This window comes from Entamoeba histolytica, genomic scaffold (assembly GCF_000208925.1).
Source record: "Entamoeba histolytica HM-1:IMSS scf_1104750516909 genomic scaffold, whole genome shotgun sequence".
Classification (NCBI taxonomy): Eukaryota; Evosea; order Mastigamoebida; family Endamoebidae; genus Entamoeba; species Entamoeba histolytica.
In genome coordinates this window covers 1-1,257 of record NW_001916081.1, presented here as the reverse complement: position 1 = coordinate 1,257, position 1,257 = coordinate 1, and the positions used below count along the sequence as shown (strand labels likewise).

At 20.8% G+C, this 1,257-nt stretch overlaps 1 protein-coding gene across 1 annotated transcript; it reads left to right on the top strand.

The window, feature by feature from the left end:
- Positions 1-469, top strand: EHI_041270 (surface antigen ariel1, putative; the record flags this gene model as incomplete). Its single annotated transcript, XM_001914557.1, has 1 exon — positions 1-469. A coding segment is annotated over one exon (469 nt), but the record flags the coding sequence as incomplete, so codon positions are not given.
- Positions 470-1,257: the final 788 nt, after the last annotated feature.

Genomic DNA, 1,257 nt, shown 5'->3' with positions numbered 1-1,257 from the left:
AGAAGGACAATCAGGAACAAATGAACAAAATTCAAAAGGACAGTCAGGAATAACAAATGAACAAAATCCACAGGGTCAATCCAAACAAAAAGGAGCAAAAACACCATCAACGAATGGAAAACAAGAAACTGAGCAGACAAATAAACAAGGAAAAGAAAAAGAACAAGAAACAAGTGGAACAAATGATGGACAACATGATACAACAAAAGAAAAAGATGATAACGGAACAAATGAAAGTGATGAAAACAACAAACCTAAAACTCCAAATGGGCAAGAAGAAGGAAAAAATACAACAGACAATAAAACTCCAAATACTCCAACAAATAAACCAGAGTCTAAATCTGAAAATAAAAACGATGATAAAACAAATAATAGTGAAGATGAAGATTCAAATAGTAATAAAAACATCGATGGAGCATCATGCCTGTTTATTATTCTTGGTGTTATCATCACCCTTTTATTCTTCTAATTGAACATTTTGTTTTTATTTCTATTTATTAACAATATATAATAATTGCTATATTTTTAATATTATCATTATCATTTATTATTTTCAATAATTATCAATTAAAATGATATAATAACTATTAACTGTTACTTTCTTACTTTCATATTTTATTATACTTGTTTTGAGTTATTATTCTATTCTTGATTTATTTGTTATTATATACTATATTTTATTATCTTTCTTTTCTCTTATTCTATATTATTTCTTCATTTTCTGATTTATTCTTTTTTATTTATCTACTTTATTATTAAAACAAATTTTTATCATATGTTTTTCTATATTTATTTTAATCATTCATTGTTTGACTGTTATCATTTATTACGTTTGTTTTTTTTCATCGTTATAATTATGTGTTAAATTTTAATCATTAATAATTTGAGATGGGTACGAAAATTAGCAAAGAAAAAATGCATCTAAATAATTTACAAAAAAGAAAAAAGATGCAAAATAATTTGCATAAATAGAATATTCCATTTATTATATTTTGCTCCTAAAATAAAAATAAAAAAATAAAAAATATGATAAATACAGAATATGTAAATATTTATGTTTATATTTTATTATCAATTGTATTCATTTTGTATGAAATATTAATGAAATAAATGATTTGATTATTCATATTTAATTATTTTTATTATTTATATTCTTTTATTTATATGTTATTTATCTATCTTATTTTTATATTTATTTCTCTGTTTATATTATTTATATCATTGTATTCTTCTTATTATCTATATATTATTATATTA